At 41.3% G+C, this 24,525-nt stretch overlaps 1 protein-coding gene across 3 annotated transcripts in view; it reads right to left on the bottom strand.

Moving 5' to 3' along the window:
- rbpjb (recombination signal binding protein for immunoglobulin kappa J region b) overlaps positions 1–24,525 on the bottom strand; it is a 42,838-nt gene that overhangs the window by 8,767 nt on the left and 9,546 nt on the right. For 2 of the 3 annotated variants that reach the window (XM_027134370.2, XM_027134369.2), the window contains exons 2-5: positions 10,375–10,413; positions 3,408–3,503; positions 1,479–1,644; positions 659–833 (exon numbers count right to left, since the gene is read on the bottom strand). In XM_027134370.2, the coding sequence (XP_026990171.1) occupies positions 659–833; positions 1,479–1,644; positions 3,408–3,496 (430 nt within the window). In that variant the 5' untranslated portion in view covers positions 3,497–3,503; positions 10,375–10,413. Of the gene's footprint in view, positions 1–658; positions 834–1,478; positions 1,645–3,407; positions 3,504–10,374; positions 10,414–10,514; positions 13,081–24,525 lie in introns of those variants that run through there. The other variant, XM_027134371.2, reaches the window with a different exon arrangement.

Genomic DNA, 24,525 nt, shown 5'->3' with positions numbered 1-24,525 from the left:
TTTTTTTTTTTTCTTCTTCTTCTTTTTCTTCTTTCATGTGTTATCATTTCCTTGTTGTGTCAAGGGACAAGTAAGAAAAAAAAAATAAAATCTTTACACATCCATCACTAAGGGGGTTTTTACACCTGGTCATTTCTGTGATCCTATAGCTATCCGATCGTAAAAAGACCACGGATATTGGAGACGGATATAAATCAGATCGCTCAAACCACTTCAGGAGGTGGTCTGGGACGCATTTCAGATGAAATTGGACAGGTGTAAATGCATGTGGTTGGTTAAGCCACATACGTCAGCGCTATACTCCTCCCAAAAGGGAGTACGTCACTCGCAGGTGACTCGCGAGTCGTGCATCGCGCCAGAAACAAATATGTTTTCCCACCAGCGCTGGCATCTGATCTTTCACCCAGGTGTCTCGTTGGGTCTTAAAATGCAGCAAACAGTAAATGTATTTACATTCTGGGCGGGAGTAGAAAGATCAGATTGATGTCCGATTCGCCAAGACGCATTTATGTGGCCTAATGTAAATGGAACAGTTTTTACAAATCAGATAGCTATCGGATCCGAGAAAACACATGAAGTGACCAGGTGTAAAAAGGCCCTAAGAAAGCAACAAGCAGTGTGTATGTAGCTGTGTTGTTGTTGTTGTTTTTACACTCACAGTCAGCATTCTTGAGCGACTGCTTCTTTTTGGAAGGCTTAGAGATGACCTTGATGCGCTTGCTGAGGAAGACGCCGATGTTGGCGCTGTTGCCGTACAGCATGCGTACGGACAACATGAAGTGCTTGCGCTTGTCTGAGTCTGAGATGTACAACGTTTTGGCTGTGCAGTAATTCTGCAGAGGGGGAAAGAGAAAAAGCAGGGGGTTAGAGATATATAAAATACATAGTAGCAAAATAAATACAACACCTTAAAGATGTGTGATAAAATTACAACTGCACCGAAGATGCTTTTAGTATTGTGTGAAATGTAAAGCCCTTGAGGTATAATGCCTGCTACAAAATCTGCTTAGTGACAGAACTTATTTCTATTTAAACCACCAAAAATATCCTGGCTTGCACGGGCCATTAGAAATGCCTTTGGGGAACACCATCATCAGCCTCAAACTACTCCAGTGCATTTAATCCCCAATGTTATCCACCTCATCTCTAGAGCATGTATGATTAGCACACACAAGAACTTATTTGTCAGGAATATAATGGAAAAACCAGTGACCTGAATTTCACCCTTCAGTCTAACGGCAGGCATTGAGGAAGTCAAGAAATGTTTGTGTGTGTATGTTTCTATAGAAAGTCTCCATGAATTCTTCTTCAGGCTCGAATGCCAAAAGGTTTGTTAAGATTTCTGGGTTTATCCATCATTTGGTTTATTCCAAATTCTTTACTAATTTAAACAGTAAGTCTCTGGTGCGGTTATCTCAAGCCCTAGCACTTCTGGGGAATATTCAGCTGCATGCTTTGTGGTAGGATGTGTATTGTACCTTCCCCTCCAGGTTGAGTTGCTGCATCTCCTGGTCACTATTCCCAATGCCGATGAAGGCGCATGGCTGAGACTCCTGCTCCGAGCAGCCGTCTCTTTCCATCTGTTCCCTCTTTTTCTTCCAGCCGCAGCCCATTAGATACACACACGGAGGAGGACAAAAGAACCTGTAGAAACACATAGAATCTCATCACAAATCGTATTTTGGCTTCAAAAAGGTACATTGGTATAAAATCTCCAGTAGATGGCAGCACACACCCTGATATCCTGTTCACATGCTTGCGTCAGATAAAACACAAACTCTGTGACTAGAATGATACAGATACACAGCTTGAAAGAGACCCGGAAGAATCTGTAAAAACTGTGTGATATAATTATGACAACATGGACCAGAATCTCAATGGTGTGTTTCTTACATCTGGTGGAAGTTATGCCATGAAGAACTGAGGTGTTTTTTTTAATGAGCAGAGGGAGGTCTAACCCAGTATTAGTGTAGCGTTCCTGATAAAATGTTGCATGAGTAGAAGAAGCCTTTATTTTTTCCCATATACATTACAGCACAATGAAATTCTTTGTTCACATATCTCAACTTGGGGCCAGAGCACAGGGTCAACCATGATACAGCATCCCTGGAGCAGAGAAGGTTAAGGGCCTTGCTCAGGGGCCCAACAGTGGCAGCTTTGTAGTGCTGTGGCTTGAACCCTGATCCTCAAATCAACAACCCCGAACCTTAACCAGTTAAGCCATCACTGCCCTAAATTAGATTATATCCATGTTAGGATATAAGACAAACAATAGCTCAAAGCTTAAACAATGTGAATTGATATTTTGTGATTAAAATTGTGTGTGGGTGAGACACAAAAAAAATGTTACTGATCAGGAAGAAGGAGGAAACGCTGTGGCTGAGACTGCAGAGTGTAAATATAAAGAAACCCCCACACACCTTTAGTCAATATGAAACTGTCCTTATACACAAAAGAAAGAAGAGACAAACAAATCATCAATGAGTCATAACAGTGTCTGGGTCAAGGACAGATGAGTGTTCGTATTGATTGCAGACACTTTTTTTTCTTTTATTGGTGAAAAAGGCATTACTAGTCTAGCACAGTCGTGTAAGTTCCTCCTAAAGGGTGTTGGTGTCTGCTTTCACATCCTGCTAACGCGTCACACTCAAAACACTCATGATGCCGACTGTGCAGGTTTAAAACCCGACTGCAAACAAAGTTTCGTGCATTTTAAAAGCAGGCTTCGTTTAGAAAAACAGAAAGAAAGAAAAAAAAAATCTAATGATGGTGCTCTAGTACACTTGAGCTTCCCTTATCTATTTCCATGGTTCTTCTGTAGGCTAACTATTCCTGTTATGCACAGGGTCAAAAGTTTAAATAAAAGTAGAAGTGCGATAACTAAAGTAAAGCCAATTCGTACAGACTTTCAGCAAATATTCTGTAAGTTCTCCGGTCATGGTCAATCCCTTGGCGTTATAACTGATATGATGGATAACGGGTTCGCGACAGGTTTGAGTTTGGGCCGTCTTCTTTCTGTTTTCTCCTTCTCTCAGCTGTTTCTCGGTCTGGCAGAGAATTCTGGATTAACAGTCAGGCACTTCTGGTGTGATCACAAGGGAATCTCTCCCAGCCAAGAGAAGCGAGCCAGGAGCTAACCACGACAGGAGCTCCCTAGACACCGACTCTTCTTCACTAGGCTCAATCTGTCCAACCTTTCTGTCTTTTATTTTCTCCTATACGTTTCCTGGCTCCGATTTCTCGACTCAGCTCACTTCCTGCTGCCTTCTTTTACCCTTTCTCTAAAATTCACTGTGCATGAAGGAAAACCTCATTTCTCCCACTGATTCGTATGGTAGACGGGGAGTGAGAGGTCAAACAGGATCAGTCACACCTTTTATGAGCTGGAGCAGTTGTAGGTGTGTTACCTTTTTTCATTGCCATAGGATTTCTGTGCAACTTTAGCATGGAGGATCAGAACAGTTTGGTCTCCTCGCTCCTTCAGATAGTTTCTCATCGCTTCTCTGGAGGGAGAGAGAGGGAGAGGGAGAGGGAGAGGGAGAGAGAGAGAGAGAGAGAGAGAGAGAGAGAGAGAGAGAGAGAGAGAGAGAGAGAGAACAGGGTCATATAAAAAAATGCAATCAAATGCAATTTTTTTCCCATGAAAAAAACAAACAACATTAAATCCTGTGGTCCAGAGCAGTGAGTGCTGAATGTTTGCTAACGGATAAAAGGGTAAATCCTTTGCAACTTATTAAATGAAAAGTCCACCCTAAAAAAGAGGGGGAAAAAATCTGATCCATGACACCACTGAAGATGATGTTAATTTTGTTCTGTTAAAAGGTAAGTGAGTCAGGGCATGTTTTTCCAGGCAGGACGACTTTCCAACTGTTACTAAGTGTGACATTTATATTTATAAGCTGAAATTCCAGATAATAATAATAATAATAATAATAATAATAATAATAATAATAATAATAATAATAATAATAATAATAATCACTCACTACTTCTAAATAAACCATAATCAACTTAAAAAAAAAAAAAAAAACTTCTGTTGCAATTACCAGCATTCATGACGTGTCATGTTCCTTTTGTTGTTCTGGGACTGTATGTGTATATTTAAAGAGAAAAGCATGCAGAAAGGTCGCATGTGCTTTATAGCCCAAACCTCAAGAGCTTGACTGGAAACACAAGCCCAACTTTGATTAGCCAATTCTCTGGTGAGCACAAATATGTGTTGCTTGCTGAGAGCATACGAGCAACATGGCCAAAAACCTCAACCTCCACAGCTAGGGGGTCTTTATGAAAGAGGGGAAAAAATGTGTGCACATGTTTGAGGGGGGTAATGAAGAGGGCAAGAGGACAAATGAAAGTTGCTGTGTGTGTGTGTGGGTGTGTGTGTGTGTGTGTGTGTGTGTGTGTGTGTGTGTGTGTGTGTGTGTGTGTGTGTGTGTGTGTGGAAAGAACAGGGGAAACACAAAGAAGGAAAGACTGGAAAAACAAGTAAAATATCAAACCTCATAACTGAAGAATTCTGATTTACAATTACTTCAGCTAACCAACACCAAAACAGTCCTGTGCAACCGCACTTATAATCTCATGTAATGTGGTGCCTTAGGCTATGTACATACAAAGCATTTTACACAATGTTCTACACTATACTATCTCTGCTTCAAATGGAAATGAAATAATATTGAACATGTGTGGGTGTGAGATATATATATAAGAAAAACTATGCACAGTTTAATGTGTTATTAGCACAGATGTTAGTGACACCTGACACGCCACAGTGCCCGAAGAGACACAGACTCAGTAACGTGGAATAGTGGGGGAAGGACACAGACACACACAGACACACACCCTCCACACGCTCAAATTCGACAGTGCTTTGTTATGGAAAGCATGGGGGCCCCTGAGATGTGTGTGTGTGTGTGTGTGTGTGTGTGTGTGTGTGTGTGTGTGTGTGTGTGTGTGTGTGTGTGTGTGTGTGTGTGAGTGTGTGTGTGTGAGTGAGAGAGTGTGTGAGTGTGAGTGTGTGTGTGTGTGTGTGTGTGTGTGTGTGTGTGTGAGTGAGAGAGTGTGTGAGTGTGAGTGTGTGAGAGAGAGAGAGAGAGAGAGAGAGAGAGAGAGAGAGAGAGAGAGAGAGAGAGAGAGAGATTTAGGGGGTGAGATGGAGAGGTGGAGGATCACAACAGTAACCCTTACTGGACCAGCCTAGGGCGATAACCAATACCAACCCGTCCCCCCCGTCCCCCCCCCCCCCAAACTGCCTACACAATTCATCTCCACTCACACAGCAGTCTGATGAGCTCATCTCCAACCCATCACTCGTCTTCCAAGCACTCTCAGACAAAACAATCTCCTGTTTCAAATGGTCTTGGAGTTTGATGTAGAAAAACACCACAGCTCTGAAATATAAACTGTGTTATTTATATAACACAATTTTCGCACTCCTTTAAATGAGCCATAACTTGTGCTCTAATGGAGCGAATCGTGAACCCTGAGGAGCGCCACACTGCCGGTGGGAAGAACAGTTCTGACCGATTCCCCAAGTCAAACGATGTTGTCATCCTGCTGCAACCTAAGTCATTTGATATCTCTGATACGTTGTATGACCTGTCCCGTGTGCATGAGCGGTGCGGGGGCGAGAGAGCAAGAGAAAGATGTCGCTTATTGTTGGCACATTAAAAAAAAAAGGTTTAAGGCTCGTTTAATGCTCTGAACTGTTTGTCGTGGATCAGCAGGCAGTCCATATCACCAAGTAAGCTTAAGTAAAGCTCACATCTACATGTTAACAGCTCAATAAACTAGTGTTCGGACTTTTGAAGGTCAGCAGATCAAACCAATCTGTATATTTTGCTGAGGGTTGGAGGCACAACACAGTGTGGGTAAATCTAATCGTCACATCTCTACAGTTGTTTCATTAGGTTTGAAATACGCTCTACCCATAAGTCACCTGTTTCCCCACAAAATACATGCAAAGGACAAGACAATATATTAACTTGGACACTGAGTGTAGGTGAGTGAATGCCAGATATTTCCAATGTATACTAATGACACACGTCCTGACACACACCCCATCTCAACTCATGACCAAAGTATTCCTTCTCGATGTGTGATTTTTGTGTAACGGCAAAATCAGGGTGAAAATTGTAGCACAAACCCATCTTAAATGAAACGTTATTTATAACCCTGTATGATTCAGAGCAACAGAAGAGGCCAAAGTCAAAGCCATCACACGTTCAATCCACTGTTACAAGCACAAGGAACTTGTATTCCAATTACACGCTAGATCACTTTTGTACTAGTTTAATAAACACTTTGGAAATCTATCACAAGGTACAGTAACTTTTTGGTTTCCTTGCCTGTAACCCGAGGCTTTTGTTTTTACACATTGCTACACTTTTGACTCATAAATTGACCCACTAGTGAAACGTGAACTTGTCGCCTCTCTTTCAAGTAATTCCAGTTACACAAGCCAAAGCTTGGATTAAATTAATCATTGTATCAGTGAGTAAAGGTTCCTTTATACAGACGACTAATATTGCCCAGCTGCATAATTGTTACACCATATGGTCATGGATCATGCCAAACCATGCTGCATGCAAGCCTCAGAAGCACTGGGCAGTTGTGGTGGTGTGCGAACGGATGCACCAGATCACCAAAGTCTGCACGGTTGCAGGAGCTGACGTGGTCATTATGGACGCTGTATCCTTCCATTAATCTTCCCATTAATTAAAGCTTTTGCACAATGCCACGTGGACTATTGCAAATGATGTATCGCTCCTTCGGTTCGGTTCTGTGGTTTTCCCCAGTGCATATGCACACACTGCTTGCACGCGAAGGGAAAGCCACGGCAGCACATGACTCTGTGTGCTGTAGACAAAAACCACATGCACTGGGCTCAGATAAGTGCTCCCTAACGGAATAGGGACACACGCCAACCTGCACCCACATACAAGAAAATGTTGGTAACTGGAACCGTTATTTTCTATTTCTTCCAATTCAGTGAAGAATATACATTTTTAAAAGATGAAACCAACAAATAAGTACAATAAAAAAACAGTTTGCATTAAAAATAGCTGTAAAAGGGTCCTTGGTGAGTCATACGTCTTCAGAAAGGATATGACAGACACGGGCACTTCCACAGGAAGGCTCTGAGACGCACAAACCCTAAACACGCAACAGCTCATGCGATCATTCAACCAGGGGAAAAACGTATGTTATAGTATATAATCCCCTGTCATGAAGAATGAGAACAAAAGAAATGTTCACGCTACTGACTCATCACCAAACTGTCATCCTGCACGCAAAAGCTCAGAGTTAATCATGTCTTACTAATTATCACCGAGATGTGTGGCTGCAGGAAAATAATCAACCTCACACCTCTTTAGACCTCCTAGTCGCTGATTGGTTAATCGCACATGCTACATTTATTTAACAGCGCTTGGCCAACAATGTGGCTTTTGTATTCATTAAAGAACACCACATGTCTCTTTCAATCCATTTATAGATTCACTCAATATTGTGAAACATGTCAGTTCCCGGTATCGTTTTCATGATCACAGTATTAAAAAGTTGTTCCCTCACAACTCTCTCGATGTTAAGGACACAAAACAAACACACAGTGTTATGGTACACACAACCGCAAGCCTTTATCCTGAAGAATCTCTCATGTCAGAAAGCCAATAGCTACACTTTTACCTCAGACTGTTAATACACAATGACAAGGTGACATTTCACCATATCAACGATTACACCCATTTCTTTTACGTGAAGGTCTCGTCATACAGATTATTACAGAAACAATAACATATCAGAACGAGAGTATCGATATAAACCCGGGATCTGCTGGAACTCCTGTCATAGCCACAGTTACAGAAAATGAATTGACCTTCTGCAATATAAGCTAAAGATAATTGAGGAAACTAGATTTTTTTTTGTCGATTATCAACATAAAACTGATTGTGAAAACACACAAGTACAGTAAACTACGCACAAGCGGCGTAACATACTGCCTATTTAAAGGGGGACTTCTTATTAATTCAGTACTATTCAAGCAGAACTAATACTGGTGACCTTTGATAGTAGTGTGAAAAGCTAATCTGGATAAAATTCAAGGGTAATAACCGCAAAGTAAAATCTGAGGGGAAATTCTTAATGGCTATGTAATGGTCATATAGTGTACATAGGGTTTAGTAGCCAACCTGTTTTACCCTATGTAGGACATAAATGGTATTCAGGTTGCAATATATACAAGCTCAAACAAAAAGGTGTCGTCTTAGTCGCGGCAAACTTGTGTTATTCTAGCTGAAGACCATAAATTAATCCGCACACAGAAACACGGGGGCCGGAGCGGGTTGCATGTTTGCCTCGCACCTCCAGGGCTCGGGGTTCAATTCCAGCTTCCATCCTGTGTGCTCGAGGGTTTCTTCCAGGTAATCCGGTTTCTTCTTGCAGTCCAATAACGTGAGGCTGATCTCTAAAAAGTCCAAAGTGTGTGAGTGTGTGCAAATATTTCCTGGAATGGCATCCTGCCTAAGGTGTCCCCCACGAGTCCCCTGGGATAGACTTCGGGTTTATTGAGATCAGGTTAAATAAGCCCAAGTTCCAGGTTCCCTGCCATGCTGTGTAGGATGAGCAGCACAGAAAATGGGTGGAATGGGAAATCCACACACCCCGAGTTGTACTTCATGAGCGATTGACACAAACGGTTCAGATGTACGTCTTCATCGGTGTGTACTTTTTTTAATTAAAGATTTCACAAGTAAAAAGCAAAAACACCTGGAGCTAAAAACATTGCTCTTTGTTCCATCAATCATGTATAACTGCAAAGCCAAAGACAAAACACAGGCATAATTAAATTGCTAGTTATCTCTAACTTAACATCTATACCTAATGAGCAAGCTAGAGGCGATGATGGCAATGAAAAACTCCCTGAGATGATATGAGGAAGAAACCTTGAGAGGAACCAGACTCAAGAGAACTCATCCTTATTTGGGTGATAAGTTTATCATTATTTGGGAGAGTAAATAAAGTAAAAGTGAGTAATGTCCATTCTACAATGGTTTATAGTCAAACGGAATTGTGGAACCAAGAGCTCCTGAGAAACTAATAGTTCACCGAGTTAATTACAAACCCAACACTAATTCCTTCCTGCCAAAGTCTTCAAATGATCACTGATGTCTGATAAATATGTGGTAACTTGGTCAGTATTTATTCAATTAGAACGTAGCTTTTCACTTCTGCGGTCATCGTTAGTGGTCATGTTGCTTGTTTCTGTTAGGTTTTTCCCCTGTAGCTCCAGGGTGCATGATGAGACCTGTTAGTGTAAATGACTAATTCATTTGAAAGGTTTCATTTGTTAGGCAAAATACAGCAAACCATCTGTTCTTTGCTTGTTGTGCAAACTCAACAGTTATGTCTACTCGTGAAAGAAAAGAAAAAAAAACACTACACAAATATGGCAGACTGAGAAACAGCTTTTATCTGCAATGAAAACCTTGAGCCACACAGAATCCCTATAGGAAAGTAATTAGGACGAAGCCTGCGCACGGTGTCTGGTGTCCTTCAGCCGCTAAGTGAACTTATTGAGAAGTAATTATGAAGAAGAAACAGTATGAACTCTGCCTCTGCTTCGTCAAGCGGGTATTTTGAGCTCGGTCACACTTTGAGTCAGCTGCTGACTATCCAACCTGCTCTCATTTCCTCTTCCCTTCTTTTTTACACCATTATTCTCCATTTTGGGGTGACAAAGTGGTGCAGCTGGCAGCGTTGCCACATCACAGCTCCCTAGTTTCTGGTCAGATCTTGAACTCCGGTTCTTGCCATGTGGAGTGCCGCATGTTCTCTCTGTGACAGTTTGGGTTTCTTCTGGGTTCTCTGGTTTCCTCCCTCCTCCCAAAAAAACATGTAACTGTGTTAATTTACCCGTGTGTGAATGAGTGCAATTTTATGTGTATCCTGTGATGGACTGTGATCTGCAAGTGGTTCTTGCTTAACCTTTCATTTCCTCTGTGAGGAAAAAATGAAAAATGAGTGCTGCACTAGCTAAACACGGGCCTTTAGACAAAAGCACTTTTGTTTTCTGACACGCCATAAACTCCGACGACATGACCGCAGCAGGACATCGTAGTCACAACTAGCCACTGATCCACAAATTACTTGTTTTTTTTTAAAGGGACTAAACTCCAGAAAAACAAGTCAACTGCACTGCGCCGGACACCTCGAGAGCTTCACGGCTCACGCAGACCTGTAACATTTCAGGGGTCATTAGGCCTTCCTGAGTGCGAGTGCACTTAATGTTTAATATGTGTACTGAGGTTTTGAAAGGTTAGCCAGACTGCTTGCTCTGCGTTTGTGTGTTTTGTCGCGTGGCATTGGTTAGCTTACCTTGTCAGGCGCTGTGGTTGAGGGCGCTCCCCGAGCTTCCTGTAACGAGAGGACATGAGACAGAAAACATGTGAGATACATAAAACTGAGACCTAAACCACAAAATAAACACAAACAATATACAATTGTGAGCAAAGTACCTGTGAAACCACTTGAGTCCTGAAACACATTTACACAGAGTACAAATAAATGTTTTTTCTTCTTACACAGATCACACAGTCCTCATTGTGAGTGGAAAACACACGCGCACACACACACACACACGCTACAGCTGTTATGGCGACCTTGGGACCATTTGGTCATGTGACTATGTATAAACACTAACAGGTGGCTCCGACTGCTCAATCCTCTCATTACTCTTCCATGGATAGCAGCACTGCCAAGCAACCATCCACTTACAGCAATCTGCGAGCCAAGGACATCACGCCATACCTCACGTCCCACTACGTCCAGTACTTTGTTTTGCGTTTCTACTCACATCACACATGCGATCAGAAAATACGATGTGGGTTTGTTACTTAGACAACAGGCAGCATCTACGTGCCAGACTTTTTCCCGACCAGTCGGAATCGGTCGGTCTTTTTCCAACCGTATTTCTTATTTCTAAAGTATGAACAGATCTCATTAGGGATGGGAAGTGTGACAATATAGTGCTGTAACCATAATGTGCTCACTGGCCACTTTATAAGGAACATCTGAAGCCCTGCACAGTCATGCGATGATCTAAATCAGCCATTCATGTGGCAGCAGCTCAGAGCAATAAATCCTGCAGATACAGCTCAAACGCTTCAGGTAATGTTTACATCATAGTCCAGAATGGGGAGAATGTGATCTGAGTGACTTCAGAAAACTAGTGAGCAGCACTTCTGTGGGCAGAAAAACTAAGCCTTGTTGTTGACCTAGGTCAGAGAAGAATGGTGTAATCCAAGAGGAAAGTTATGGTAATTCAAATAACCTTAACCAGTCTTTACAACTGCGGTAAGGAGAAACGCATGGATGAACGCATTACACCTTGAAGTGGAAGGGTTACAACAGCGAAAGACCACATTGAGTTCTTATCCTTTCAGCCAAGATCAGCTGTCAGAGGCTACAGTGAGCACTGAAACCGGACTGCTCGAGAATGGAGGAAAAGAAAGAACATGACCTGGTTTCATCGTATGAACAAAACCATTAAGATGATTCAATTGAATAGTAAGATCTACGCTAATAATACCAATTAAATAAGTGACTGATTTTCAACCAGTTGTACATTCAAAAAGTGCTTGTTAAAGGAGCAGCCACGGAAAACCCCAGACGCCGTTTCATATGTCAGTCTTTGGCCCAGATATACCTGGGGTTTCTTTCATTTAACCAGATGACTAAATCTTGAAACCACAGATCATCAAAGCAAAATGATTTGTAGGAAATGCTGCTGTAATTTTAAGTCATATTGCAAACGGCCCACTCACAACATCATCTGTTTGAAGAGATACATAGATGGCAGGATGTAGCTCAAAGTGTAAGCCTTTCGATGCCACGGACGCCGTCCGATCGGCTGAAGCGGAGTTATGTTATAGCCGCCGCCGATGTAATCATTATGATTATATTACAGTCTATTTGACTAAGCACTTGAAATGTAAAATAATCATGGTGTGAATATTTTTCATTCTATCGTTCTGTTACTAGTGTAAAGTGTGTACAGTACTGTAGAGTTATCTATAACTACTAATTCAGATAACTCCATGTTGTTCTGTTGGATTATTATGGCCTGAAATTTGGTCCCACTATTTGTACTCAGTGCAGTCGCATTTTACAAAGCCCCTATAATGCCTCGTTGCGTCTTGTATATAATTCTACCGTGTTCTACATTGCGAACGTCTGCTACTTTCTCCAATTTGAACATGTGATGCTTTTTACATAATCAGTTCTGATAGTAAAACTGGAAGTTGTTCTGGTGATGACTAACTGACAGCAGCCTTGACTCCTGAGAGGTTGTGACTGGAAGACAGGTGGAGACTCTGGTGGATTTGAAATAGAAGAGAGGAGAAAAAAAATCAATGGCTGAATCTTCCTGGCCTGCAGGGACTCAGACAGACAGTCTGAGGGTCATGATGAGAAGTCGTAAAAGAGAGACGGACAAAGGCGCTGGAGTAGGAGGGAGGATCGGGCATGCGTGGAGGAGAATAGAAGCGAGATAAGAGAGTGGGGAAAAAAGAGGCAATTAAAGAAGAAAAAAGGAGAGGGGAATGAAGCTAGACTGAGAGCAAAGAGCTACACAGAGGAAGACTGTGTGTGTCTGTGTGTGTGTGTGTGTGTGTGTGTGTGTGTGTGTGTGCGCATGCACGAGAGAGAGAGCAAGAGATAGAGAAGAAGGACAATGTGTGTTAGATGGTGTGTAAGTAGAATAATTATAGAGCTAGAGATCAATACGGTTCCCACAGTGAAACACTGACGTTTGAGTGGATAATGGATTCCAGCCTGCTCCAGACAAACACTGATGCCCACCATTCAGCCCTCCAAATTGTAACACAGACAAAACAAAACCAGTACGAAGCCATGCACACATGTCCAAACACGTGTAAATGTACAAGTCATGCATATTTAGGAGACAGATAAAAATTCATAAGAACAAGCAGCATTGTCAGAATCCATGGAGCTGAATGAATTACAGAGGACATGGGTTGGGAACAAAGTTATAGAACAGTCAGAAGAGAACCTTTGCACAAACATATTAAGAAAACGGGTGTTCTTGGGTAGGGATAAAATACAGGTGAATGCTAAAAAAAAACAAAAAAACAAAAAACAACAACAATAAATCACACTCATCGAGTTACCGCATTGTAACTGAGTGACAAATACAGGCTGTGGGTCTAATGACAGTAATAAACACATGAACTTCACTTCTGACATTGGTTCCTTCCATTAAGGTGGTGGTGTCTCAAATGGTTAAGGCTCTGGATTGACATCCACTAGGGAAACCAGAGCTATGATCTGCTCCAGTAAAGTAAGATTAAAGAAATCTACGGTGTTCAAAAAAAGAAAGAAAGAAACTAAAAGCAGCAGAGAAAACCCGGTATCTTTTTTGAAGCTTGTATTTAGAGCCCTAGATTAGATGAAAAAGCAGCACATGCATAGCAGAGAACAGCTTCTTCGAAATGACTCACAGCAGCCAGATATCAAGGCAGAGCAAAAAAAAAAAAAACAAAGGAAAAAAAAAAACCCGCTCCTTTCTTAAATGATCAGAATTTGATGATACCGTACGTTGACATCCGTCCTGTTGAAAAGCAAAAGTTCTTGATTAAGATGTGTGTGCTTGCTCTAAAATCCAGCCCACGAGGATGTTAAAGTCATTAATGAGCTAAAATTGAGTTGCTGCTGCGTGACAAGGTGTTAGCGTCTTATTAAATTGTGTTAGGAATAAGTGTGTGCTCGTTACCATGATGAGTGCCATACTGCAGAAGGAGCTTAACAAGAGGGGGAAAAAGTCAAGGGAGGAAGAAAAAAAAAAAAGAAAAAAAAAGGCACTTCACCTTTTCCCTCTTCTTGTGCTTCTGGAGAAACAGTTTGTTCGCATTGAAGCTATTTGGAGAAATTTATTTTTTTGGTTCATTTCAGCTTGCAGGGACAAAACAAGTCCTTCCTCCTCCCTGGCTCACACACATGCTGATAAGAAAGTGTCAAAAAAAAAAAAAAGTGCAAAGATGGCATCCGGGGCCGTTTCCTGTTAGCTCAGTGAGATCATATGCTGGATCTTTCTGTCGGTCTCCTCTCAACCACGACTGTCCTGCAGGAAACATCAACTTAATGCTTAACACACATATCAGGGAGAAAGCAGCCGGCACATGGTGTTCCTAAAGCTCTGGCGTCTCAGGAGAGAACACCAGAGAGAATTCAGTCACACTCTCCCGACACAAAGGCCACAGCAGTAATGAATGTAACTGCAAGGAAAGTTGAGAGGGAAAGAGGGGAGTAAAGGAAAAACAAAACATAAGGCTAGATGAATGGCAGCTGGCGATGTTTCCCCCGGTGAACACTTATGAGAGGAGCTCAATAGAGGAAAGGGAAGTTCTGTCGGAATTGTGTGTTAATCTGTTTTTCTGCACATTATCCATTTTTGCTTCCTTCCCTCCGGTCCTACTTTATCCCACAGCGCCAAGAAGTAAAAGTCCCAGTCACAAAGTCGTCTGCTCGATCGGAGAGGACGTAATAAATATTTAATATCTTGTTTTTAGGTGAGTTTCGTGACCGTTTTTGTAGTGTGTGTATGAGTTTATATATTTATTCTTGAGTTGTTAAGGTTATAAGATTTGACTGGTCACCTGAACTGCTAAGTGATAGCTAGATATATTATTATAATACATAAATAGAGTAGAAAGTACAAGGGGAAAAAATTAAAGAATAGCCAAAATATTATTCTACACCTTTGAGAAATTTTTATGTTCATGATATAAAGATTTTTTTTAAGCCAGTTAAATGGTTCCTTTAGGTTAATGAGCTTCCCTTCAGCATCCACAATGAGCGTATACGTTTTAGATGGAGTTAGATGCACACATTCTGCAAAGTTTCTTAGAAAATAAGCGAGTACACACTTATAACCACACACAGGAAGAAAAACCGTTTCCAACTGTGTCAAACTCTTGTTGACGTAACCTATATCCACTCCCGCTGGCGGTGAGAGGATATATAACCCTGAGGTCATTATACCAACATGAGCTTTAGTGTCATTATGGGTGTTGACGAGCTAAGTGTCTATATTAAGTGATAACAGGGGCTTCCCTCTCCCTTTTCCAAAAGGAAGTGAGTGTGATGTAATGCTAGCACAAGCTGAACCTCTGGCAGGATGAGCATTTCCTATATCAGCACAGAGATCACATCATGCCATAAATCAGCAGAATCTCAGCACAATAATGTGACTGGGACCTTACAGAGCTGAATAATACCAATAATACAAATCAGCCTTCTGGAAAATACTGTAAAGGATGATGTGATGCCACTTCACACTCTATACTCTCCCAGAAGCTTCTTAAATAAAGAAGTCTTGACTTATTTGCTATAGTGCTCGGTGCTATTCGAGACGTTCTTAGTGAGTTTGTGGGTAAAACACGTCAAAGCGGATTGAAACATATAAACTGCCCTGTAGCCATGCACAGCCATTTCCTCTCCTGAAGTTATACTCAATCCTGTTTCTAATGGCACTTCATCTGCAAGTCAAAACCAATACTGTAAAGTTTAATACTATTAATGTTTAATCCACAGAGAGAAAAGGGTTAGACTTCAATCTACAATGTTCTGTGCTTAAAATGTGTATAATAGAAGCCATTTTTAACATCTCTGAACAAATCATTAACTGACACTTGTTAATTTAAGACGAATACACAAACACACACGTATGTATGTATATATATGTAGATACATATCTACATATATATACACACACACACACACACACACACACACACACACACACACACACACACACACACACACACACACACACACACACACACACACACACACACACACACACACACACACACACACACACACACACACACACATATACTGGGATACCCCTTATAATGAAAGAGCCACCCCAGGCAGACACACACCAGTTACAATCACGGTAACATTAAATCACAGCAAAATGAAGTCAACAGTCTTATAAGAGGCTCAGAGAAATACTATGTTTGATCAAAAAAAGTGAAATAGTGATTGTTGATGATGGCAAAACGTAACAGGGGACGCAGACTGAAAGCCGATGCCAAAGGAGACGTTTGATGATTGTTTGGTAAGATCTCCAGGAGAAGGTACGTGCTGTAAAAGGCAGAGGCCAGATATTGTCCTGTGTGTTTGGAAATATGAGCTGATGTAGGGAATCAACAGTGATGAGGTGAGAAATGCTGCCTTTACAATTCTGGATGAAATCTGTGCCGAATCCACACATTACTGCTGATCATTTCACAGCTAAGACTGATGCAGTTATTAAGATTTTCACTTGTAATGTTGCAAAAAATAAAAGCCTGCTTTACTCAGAAAACTGATCTTTTCTTTACTGCCTTTGAATCTGAATACCAAAAAGAGGGAACTGAAAAAACTTGACCAACTGAAATTTGCAAGAAGTGGAATTTTTAAAACTCTGCACAAACAGAGACACAGACACGCACAGAGACACAGACACACACGCAGAGACACAGACACACACGCAGAGACACAGACACACACGCAGAGACACAGACACACACGCAGAGACACAGACACACACGCAGAGACACAGACACACACGCAGAGACACAGACACACACAGAGACACAGACACACTCACAGAGACACAGACACACACACAGAGACACAGACACACTCACAGAGACACAGACACACTCACAGAGACACAGACACATGCACACAGAGACACAGACACACGCGCACAGAGACACAGACACACGCGCACAGAGACACAGACACACGCGCACAGAGACACAGACACACGCGCACAGAGACACAGACACACGCGCACAGAGACACAGACACACGCGCACAGAGACACAGACACACGCGCACAGAGACACAGACACACGCGCACAGAGACACAGACACACGCGCACAGAGACAGACACACGAGACACAGACACACACACAGACACAGACACACACACTGAGGACACACACACATGGAGACAAACACACAGAGACACGAACACACAGAGAACCAAACACAAACGCGCAGAGACAAACACACACAGAGACACAGACACACGCACACAGAGACACAGACACACGCGCACAGACACAGACACACGCGCACAGAGACACAGACACACACACAGAGACACAGACACACACACAGAGACACAGACACACAGAGACACAGACACACACACACACAGAGAACCAAACACAAACGCACAGAGACAAACACACAGAGACACAGACACACATGCACAGAGATGCAGACGCAGGCACAGAGACACAGACACACATGTGCAGAGACGCAGACCCAAATGCACAGAGACACAGACACACACACAGAGACACAGACACGGCAGAGACAAAGACAAACGCAGACACAGACACGTGCAGTGACAAACACAAAAACATGCAGAGACACATATAGACAAGCGCAGAGATCCGTTCAGAGACCCGCACAGACAAGGCCAGATACCCGCACAGAGACCCGCACAGACACGCGCAGAGACCCGCAAAGAGACACCCGCAGAGACACGCGCAGAGACACATGCAGAGACCCGCGCAAAGACCCGCACAGACACGTGCAGAGACCCGCACAGACAAGGACACACAAAAACACGGACACACACAGAGACACAGAAAAACACAGACACACACTAAACATAGAGCTACGCATCAAGCTTGAGGTCATGTTCTAACACTAGTACTTTGACACCACACTGATACACATGCTTCTGAGGAACGCTAAAGCAGAAGGATCAAGTAAAGAATGTTGACCGTGTTATCAAGTAAACTGATCTAACCTGGCATTCACACTCGTTTTGTCTGCTCCATCACTCCTCACAATAGCCTGTGGAAGTGTATGATTACATTTTAGACACACTTACTGCAATGATTCAATACGGAAAAAAGGTTTCATTTTTCTCCAAAATAAGAATCTCTCATTACTCTCTACAAGGAGATTTGCGATACATTCACATTTATAGTGGAGAGAAATATTTTAGAAGATAATTACAATTTGTTTTTTAATAAACTAATTCAAAGAGAGAGCTTGCTTTTTACCACCACCTCAGGTCTCAATTCTCACGTCCTGCTTTCACCCGTGAAGGCAAACAGTGGTGCTCTTCAATCAAAAACACACACACTCACAAAATGGACATGAAGGAAAACATCTGCACTCTCTCATGCACATTTACTCATCTTTCATCATCACTATTGCACACAAGTCTGTTGCAGCTTGCCCTGGGATTTAAATCAGCAGCATTATCAAACAGAGACAGAGTGGATTTAAAGTAGGGATAGTGTTTCAGGGCCTCAGGGGATTGTCCTTACTACTTACACAACTGTCATTACCACTACTGTGTGATGCGAGTTTGTAGTGTGAGGCTTGAAGAAAATATGGCTGATGTGTGTGTCTTTAGTGTGAAAGTGTGACTCACACTCTGGTGGTGGTGGGCAGTAAATTAGAAGCATATCCTGCCTGTCAGGTGCCTGCAGGAAGAAAGATAAATTTCTAAGACCTAACCGCTGTGACTACATTTTCAGTGCTGGCTCATTGAGAAATACCATCTTCCTGATATCACTTGGCGATACGAGCTCAGCCTGCCACCTACGTACCTACGGTCCGCCAAAACTTCACCAGTTGCCTGGTTAAACACCACAAAACACTGGTAACGAAGGATATTGAGTAACATGGAGCACAAGTCTAATGTCTGACTAAATACCTGTCTATAAGTAGTTACTGCAATCATTAGTTTGTGGCATAAAAGTGTATCGCATAAGATAACAAAAAAAATATATTGTACTTACAGTAACATCTGGGATTTTTGCTACTCTATATAAATTTCTTTTTTAAGAAAATACAGGAAAAAAAATCCACTCAAACAAGAAGCTAATCTATGTGCCTTTGTTCCAACAACAACAAAAAACCTCATGAAACCTTTCGAGTTGGTCGTTGACTTACAAAAATCAAGGAATGTATATAAAAACAAACACACAAACACACAGTTAAAAATACCATTAAGGAAAATGAGTGTTCAAAAAGGCAGGTGGTGAAATTGGGTGGGGTGGCGGTGGTGTGATCAAGTTGCAGATTCAACTGTTAAATGCTACTATCATAATTGTGCACGGTTAAATGCAGAACCTGAACTTCACCAAGCATCATTACAATTACAATTGGCATTGTGTTCTGCGGTTGGATTAGACCAGAATCGGTCATGTACACCATCGGTATGTTTCCATCACCAATTTGACTGCAAAAAAAAACAAAAAAAAACATATGCTCTGAAAACTAGGGAAGATGTTCAGTGATGTTTTGTGGCTGGAATCTGGAAGCCATTTAAAACACTGCTCTTGAAGTTTGAAGACAGTTTGGAGGTCCACTACAAATAACAATCGAACATAACGTGATAGTTTGTTCAGCGATTTAATTGTGTTGTTTGTTTGGTTGTCTGTTTAGAGATAACTAAATATAAGCAAAGCCCAAGTCATTCCTTTATTCCTTTACTGTCACAATGCTTTTTTTTTAAATAATAAATATTGCTCAATTACTAAAAAAAACATTTGTTAACCAGCCATTGTTGTTAAAACAAAAGCTTTATTATTCAATCATTCAAAAAGTACAATAGACCAATTCCTTGCAACTCATGTGGTGAAACCTTGCAGGAAAGAGACTGGATGTGTGCCAGCACTGTGCCACTGTGTCAACACGGTCAAGGAGCCAACAGTGTCACCGCTGAGGGTGAGCCGTGCCATACACGTATGCCCCCATTCAACTTTCCCCAAAGACATCTGAATGACACAAAAAAGGGACAAACATGATCTGAAGATTCAAGCATGTACGAGGGAAATGAGACATAATTAGTGTAAACTTGTGCCATGAACTGAATGTCTAAGCCAAAGGGCACCATATGTTTTTCTTGGGCTTAGCACATGCTGATGTGTACACAAATTTTAGGAACAGACTTAGCTTGTTTGAATTTGGATGAATTAAGCCAGGACACTTTGTGACACACATGTGGCCTTCCTAGAAATACAGGTTGACTACAGCTTGTCTTTACAGCTGAGCAGTGCAAAAGTAACAATACTATCATCTACAACTGCATTCAAATTCAAAATGCACCTGAAATCAAAACTGATGTTTCATATAGCTTTTTGTACCTGTTCCTTAGTTAATGTGAAAGGAATTATTCACATATTATTCACATTATAGTGATTCCAGAGAAAGGAAAATCCTGTCCTCCATATTTATCTGGTTTGCTAACATACAGTCTAGTCCTGTGATTAAATTAATAATATGCTCTGCCCCCGAAAGCAGGTCTTTCTCTACAGTAGCAGTTCATTTACACCAAACATGGTTCGTGAGTATGCTTTTGGCTGTGCGTCCTCATCGCACACGCATTTATTTCCAAATATACCTTGGGTAAGAAACTAATCCTTGTTATAAAAAAAGTTATTCATTTCAAACAGGGAAGTAACAGCCAGATAAGGTGGTTAAGGTAAATGGTTAGAGCTGGTTAAGGTAGGTTAGCTGAAGTGCTCAGGACATGGCAGTGGTGAGCAATCCTCCACAGAAAAATTCTCTCCTGTCCTCCACATTTATCTGGTTTGCTAACGTACAGTCAAGTTTATTCAGATATGTCAGAGGTTTGGTGTATCTCAAATGTTATTGATTGTTAAGTACGTCAGAGAGTCATCACTCCGACTTCCTGTTTTTGAAGAATGGCTTTCAAGCCATTTCACTGGGACCTGAAACAAGCAAAGCGATTTTAAGGACAATTCATTTCGCTGCCATCGTTTCAAACCGTACCACACCCTCAAGGAAGAAGGAGACGTAAAAGTGCCCTATTTTGGGGAGCAAAGGGATTACTGACAGGAGACAATAATTTCTGCCTTTAAATACCCTGACTAATGACACAAGGGTGGAGCGGATTGGAAAAGCAATGGCTCGGCACGGCTGGTTCTGTTTTGGCCCGGACATACTGGGTCGCCTGAGGCTAGGCACATATGGTTGATCCCACAGCACCAGCTACTTGTTGTCAAGAGGACATTTTAATGACAGGGAAGAGTCAAAGAAATCTCTCCCTCTCTCTCTCCCCACTTCCAACATCAAGCAGGGCCCATAGATGTTCCATATGGGTCTTTCTGGAGAGCCGTTTTGTTGCTGGCTGCTTGCCTAAAACAATCATGCATGCAAACACACACACACACACACACACACACACACACGTGCAAACATGCGCAAACAAACAAACAAACACACCCCATGTGTACACTTTCAGAATGTTCTGGATGCTAGACGAACTAGAAAACATTGCTGTAGATGACAGGCAGAATTTTTACTAGTTTGCTTTGTGCTCCAATTAAAAAATAACACTTTTATCCTACTGGATTCGAAGCTGTCAACAGACTGGATACCCAGCTGTCAGAGACTGGGTATGAGACTGGAAGAAAACTGTACCAATTTTTGCATCACCATCTTTACACTTAATTATTACATTTTTTTTAATTCTTAGTCAGACAAAGTTCAAAAGAGAGACTCAAGGGAAAAAAATTCAAATACAAGATACACTACGGAAATAAAATCTGATAAAGCGTAAGTGTGGATCAGTTATTAGGAAATGTGTGTAAAAAAAAAAAAAAAGCTGCACAAATCAGGTAGCAATTTGCATACAAGTTCATGGTTGCCAGATTGGATAATGTGTTTTCAGGAAGCACTGATATGTAACCGATGAATCGACATATTTTCGTTATTAAACAGTTATTAAAAGCTGTTAAAAGTTATTAACACAATTAGAGTCACCAGCTTACTCACTAAATATCCAGAAATCAATGCAAGAAAGCCCACCCAGCAGTGCTTTAGCCACCATTTCTAATTCACAGTATGGTATTACAATGAAGTGTTATGTCTGCATTAAATCACAAAAAAAAAAAAAACTGCACCACTTTCTGGTCATAACTCAGCATTTTATTCTTTCCCCAAACCCTTTTCAGCCACCAGTTATTCTAGGAGTTTTATTAGTTACATTTTATCGTTCTCTCTTTTATTATTGTGCATTTTTATATAATACGGCTTTCATTTTTTCTCTGTGTACATATCATTTATCCTGCTTTTGTTTTCTTTGCCTTATCGCAATAACAGACAGCTCTTTCAGTGGAGAAATATTTCTGTAGCATGTTGCAAATCCGAATCTGGACCTCAATCCTGACCCGCAGAGACTGGAACTGAAGGGTACTAGCATGAGAGAAAGGTGCTGCTGAATTAAACACTCCTAATGAAGGCTTTAAGAGTTTCTAACAGAAAGAAATCAAGTGAACACGATCCTTGTCGAAGAGAATGGGACTGTAAACGTTTATACTGTACATGACCCCTGGGCACTTCCATTAGTTGGTAAACAGATGACTCGTGTGTACTACAGCAATCTGTGTTGTGGGGCCCGGGGTCATTTAATGCGCCTGCTCAGATTTGTAACAGCTTCGTCGTGCCTTCTGTCTCACCACCGATAACACTCATCCCGATCACGCTACTCTGACATCATATTTCACGACCTTAGACTGAGATGCCATGGAACATAAAGAAACTATGAGATTTTATAAAAGTAACATATTTATGAAGAGGGCAGGGAGGAGGAGGAGGAAGAGGAAGAGGAAGAAGAAGAAGAAGAACTATTTTAAAAAGTCTCTTCTGACCTTTAGCTCACTTGTGCTCTGTAGCAGGGGAAAAGAAAGGGGGGGAGTAAATGTGAGAGACAGAAGGTGTTAGCGATACACTGTGTTGCATCTTCACTTTCCATCTGCTTACTACGTGCTGCTTCAAATGTGAAAAATACAGACACAGTTCCTTGCTCTTGATCACATTTGCTTGATAACGTGCTTTACTCTCGATTCTGAGTACTGATATGAAAAGAGATCCCGTGAGGGGAGAGTCCCGTCTCTCCTTCGCTTTGATGCTTCTTAACTGCTTTAATACATGATGCAGACCAGATACAGTATGTGCTCCAAAATCAATCCTGTTTTCACAGAACCACTTTTTCCATCTAACCCTGCATACGAGTTCACCTACTTACACTACATACTAATCTGTACCCTGTGTGTGAAGAAAACTAACATGACATGTAACGGAAAAGACGCTTCCACTGTAAACAAGCTCCTTGTTGCATTTCAGCTTTTCTTCATACTTTACTTCATTTATAATCTATTATTTCTCTCGCCATTCCCTTGATGAATGTTTCACGGTTCGTTTACATGCAGCAAACCAAAGCGTCTTAAAACTCCTCCTGCTCTCGCTTCATGAATATTAGCTGAAAATGGTTGCACGGACGCGTCAACACTTTAGATACCTATTAGACCTCGCAGATACCTTGAGGATAATCGTTTCATCATATACTATCTTGGATAGATAGTAGGCTTCAGCAGTCATTACAAATATGAGGTCTGAAAATAGCTACTTAAAATAAAGCTAGTGTTCACACCAGTCACTGCACTTCAAAGTAGCCTGTAGAGGTTCTTGCTATTGGTTGCCAAAGAAATACCGTCGCTCATGTCACCAGAAACTAAAACTGAAGGATCTACGGTTCGCTTTGTCACAGCAGGTTGCTGTGCATGTCAATGTAGCGTGAGGATGAAAATTAGCTACCAATCAAAATATTAATGTGCAACTGACACCGTGCTTCCTTAAAGCCAATAATGCTTGAAATGAAAACTCCTATGTGCTTAAGTCCGTAACCGACGGTGGAAATCAATTACAGCATTTGTTAGACAGCGTTATCAAGAGTGACTTAAAGTTATTTTATATTATAAAACGTTCGAGGGATATCCGCTGAACTAGCTTTTATATTGTTTATTATATTATATATTATATTGACATTTATAACCGGTGACATGAACTAAAAAGTTTATCCAAACTACACAACTTAATAACAATTTTATTAAAAACATGTTTATACATCACCGTACACACTCGAATAAAGAGCCGAATATCAGAATAGATGGATTGTGCTCTTTATGATCTCTCTACTGTAAATCTGAACTCAGGGGTCTTTGTCATTTTTATTTATTTTTTGAAACAGTTAATTAGGTCCCTGGTGGCAAAACTTTTAAGAACCTCTTCTCCAGTCCGAGGTGAAAAAAAAAAGGCTCCTGAGTTCAGTGGAGTGCAGAAAAAAAAACTAGTCTGACCTTTTGAGACACCGGAATAAGAAACTAAAGTAACACTGATAAAATACAAGAGGAGACGACGTTGTGCCTTTTTTATGATAACCACGTTCCGTGAAGCATTACGAAAGACCTGAGCTTATGATGCCTCTGAGGACATGATCAACCACTTTAAACTCTTCATGACACCAGACTGACACTTGAATATTTATTCCTCAAATAGCTGTGGGAGAGCAATGTGCAATCTCCGACAAGATTTCTCTTCACACAAATGATAGCTTGTTCTGGCTGGATATCCTCTGAAAAAGAAAAAAAGAAAAAAGCAAGACTTATAGG

This window comes from Tachysurus fulvidraco, chromosome 1 (genome assembly GCF_022655615.1).
Source record: "Tachysurus fulvidraco isolate hzauxx_2018 chromosome 1, HZAU_PFXX_2.0, whole genome shotgun sequence".
NCBI classification, from domain to species: domain Eukaryota; kingdom Metazoa; phylum Chordata; class Actinopteri; order Siluriformes; family Bagridae; genus Tachysurus; species Tachysurus fulvidraco.
Note: the sequence above shows the minus strand (reverse complement) of the source record. Positions and strands in the feature narration are given on the sequence as shown.